At 67.6% G+C, this 3,074-nt stretch overlaps 1 protein-coding gene across 1 annotated transcript in view; it reads left to right on the top strand.

The window, feature by feature from the left end:
- ADAP1 (ArfGAP with dual PH domains 1) overlaps positions 1-3,074 on the top strand; it is a 33,717-nt gene that overhangs the window by 21,280 nt on the left and 9,363 nt on the right. Inside the window, exon 3 of the mRNA XM_014535269.1 lies at positions 851-1,377. Within this exon, the coding sequence (XP_014390755.1) occupies positions 851-1,377 (527 nt within the window). The remainder of the gene's footprint in view (positions 1-850; positions 1,378-3,074) is intronic.

Genomic DNA, 3,074 nt, shown 5'->3' with positions numbered 1-3,074 from the left:
AGAGAGACACACACACACAGAGGACCCCCAGCCGTGGCCCTGTGCCTGGGTCCCACCCAAACAGCCTCTAAACTCACCTGCTCATGGCAGAGGCCTCCCCTCTCCTCCTGTCACCCCCGTGCCTCCCCACGCTCGGGCCTCCGGCCAGGATGACAGCAGCATCAGGGGTGTCCAGCCCCCGCAGCCTGGACCGCCTGGCCGGCCAGGGCCTCAGACCCGAATGCTGCCCAGCACTCAGCTGGATGAGGGGGCAACCCCCAGCGCCTCCAGCCCCGCCCCCCAGCCTTCCTCCCCTTCTCCTCCTGCCTCACCACTGCCCGTGTGCAGGCCTGGAGGGCGCGCCGAGAGATGAGCCCCCTGCGGGAGGGGTGACGGCCCTGGACCCCAGCCCAGTCCTGGGTCTGGTCTGTGAGGGCTCCCCCCGCCCTGTGAGGAGCTGGGATTCCCGGGGGCACTTCCTGCCTGGCCTCTGGACTCGCCACCAGATTTGCACACTTTCTCACGGAGGCGCTCACGGGAAGGCGGAGTCCCCGGGGGAGAAGGGGAAGTGCCCGGCTCACAGGCTGCCGCGTCCTCGTCTGAGGAGCCTCGCTCGCCCCGGGCATCGCAGGGGCAGTCCTACGGCCGGAGAGGCTCCTGGTGGCCGGAGTGGACAGTCTGACCGACGACGAGATGAATAACGACATAAATGTCCGTGGTCCACAAGACAGACGGGTGAACGGGGGGGAGGGGGGGCACACGCATTCTCACATCAGAAACCAGTAACGAGTGCGGAGAAATGCAGACGAGGAGGCTGCGTGGAGCCAGGAGCCCCTCGTGGACAAGACCTGCGTGGACACTGGCCTCCAAGGGTGTGGTCCCAACGCTGAGGACAGAGAAAGGTACTGACTCCCAGCAGACCCCCTTCCTGGGTGACCAGCTCGACCTCACACGTCACCACAGCCTCACCACCACGGAGTCTCCGCCACGGAGTCACCGCCACGGAGTCACCACCACGGAGTCTCCACCACGGAGTCTCTGCCACAGAGTCACCACCACACAGTCTCCGCCATGGAGTCTCCACCACGGAGTCTCCACCACGGAGTCACCGCCACGGAGTCACCACCACGGAGTCTCCACCACGGAGTCTCCGCCACGGAGTCTCTGCCACAGAGTCACCACCACGGAGTCTCCACCACGGAGTCTCCACCATGGCCTCACCACCACGGAGTCTCCGCCACGGAGTCACCACCACGGAGTCATCACCACGGAGTCTCCACCATGGAGTCTCCGCCACGGAGTCTCCACCACGGAGTCACCACCACGGAGTCACCACCATGGAGTCTCCACCACGGAGTCTCCACCACGGCCTCACCACCACAGCCTCACTGCCACGGAGTCAGCACCACGGAGTCTCCACCACGGGCGTCACCATCCGACGCTGACAACATGCACAGAAACAGAAACAGCCTGAGGGACACTGGACAGCCCGGCCAGCAGCCTTCAAGCGCGTCCCAAGCGTGAAACACATGGGAACCGGGGGTGCAGGGCCTGTGCTGGTGGCAGGTGGGCGAGGGCACCTGAGGGCACCTCTGTTCCAGGACAGGAGTTCTGTTGGCTGGGCTTTGACGGCAGGCCCACGGTGGCGGCGATGCCAGCCCAGGGGGGAGCACGCGGCCACCCCGCCTCCCTCGTCACTGCACGGCTCTCACAGACCAGGCAGGACCTACTCTCAGGGAGCGAGGGTGTGGCCAGGGGACTGGCTCCAGGTGGGCCCATTCGGTCAGGTGCCAGCCGGCACTCCCCATCCCACCTCACCAAGGCCATGTGGGCAGTCCCTGCCCAGGTTCCCAGAGGCCCCTGCCAGCGTGGGTGACCCTGGGAACAGCGGCTTCTGGCCCCTCCCCATACCGCCCGCCTCCAGCCGGAGCCTCAGTGGCGCAGACAATGCCCCGCTTTCACCCAGAGACAATGCCTCCGTCACCGACAGACACAGCGCTTCCCGCGGAGGCTGGGCCCCCCGCTGCTCCGCCCCCCGCCCCTCCCGAGCCTTCACCCCACCTCCCTGCCCCCTGAGGGCCTGGCTGTGAGCGTGGGAGGCCCCCCCCCCACATCTGTCCTGAATGTCACAGGGACCTGGGGAGGCGGCGGAGCCAGGGGCGTCCTGACAGTGACAGAGCCTGCCTGTGCCTCGGTTTCCCCGTCCGTGTAGTGGGGCTGTGGGGCCCAGTCTGGGGTTATTGTTGGAAGCTGTAAGTGACGTCAGTGCGGGCACACAATGGGCCCGCAGCATCCCCCTGGCGGCTGGTGGGGGGTCGAGTCGTTTGTGAGGTTCAGCTGGGAGACAGGCGCACTGACTCTGCTCCCCGAGATCCGGGCATCTGCCCGCCCCCCCGGGATCTGGGCAGCTCCCCACTGGACTCGGCCCTGAGCCCCCCGTCCTGGCAGCGTGTTCCACGTGGCGTCGGGGTTGCTGTTCTCCTGTGGGTCTCAGGGTTTGGGGCGTGTGGGTGGGGAGGGGGTGATCTTGGGCTAATGTGGCCCCGACCCCAGCTCTGCCCGGTGCCAGACACCTGGGCGGGGCGTCCACAGGCAGGTGCGGGCGGAGGGCACTCCAGAGGCCGGCCAGCCCATCGTGAGCACGGGGTCTCCTCTGTGCGCCCTCTGCTGGGTGCTGCCGGGATCACTAGGGGGTGAGGGTGACCCCGGGGAGCCCCCTGGCCAGACTCAGCCTCCCCATTAGCCGCCTCCTCCCCAGGGAGCAGGATGGCCCCCAATTCCCTGCTGGCTGCTCTGGGTCAGGCAATATCTTCGGGCCCTGGTTTCCCTGTGCACAAAACGGGGACACAGCCCAGCGCCCCCATAACAGAGCTCTGGGTCAGAACCTGCCACCTGCCCCGCTGCAGCTCACGGGCAGGGACCCTCCTGGCAGCTCCTGTTGAGTGAAGGCACACGGGGCCTGGCCCACTGGGTGAGCCTGGTGAGCCCCTCTCAGGGGGCAGGTCTCTCTCGGGGGGCAGGTCCCTCTCGGGGGGCAGGTCTCTCTCGGGGGGCAGGTCCCTCTTGGGGGGCAGGTCCCTCTCGGGGGGGCAGGG

This window comes from Myotis brandtii, unplaced genomic scaffold, assembly GCF_000412655.1.
Source record: "Myotis brandtii unplaced genomic scaffold, ASM41265v1 scaffold1408, whole genome shotgun sequence".
NCBI classification, from domain to species: Eukaryota; Metazoa; Chordata; class Mammalia; order Chiroptera; family Vespertilionidae; genus Myotis; species Myotis brandtii.
Note: the sequence above shows the minus strand (reverse complement) of the source record. Positions and strands in the feature narration are given on the sequence as shown.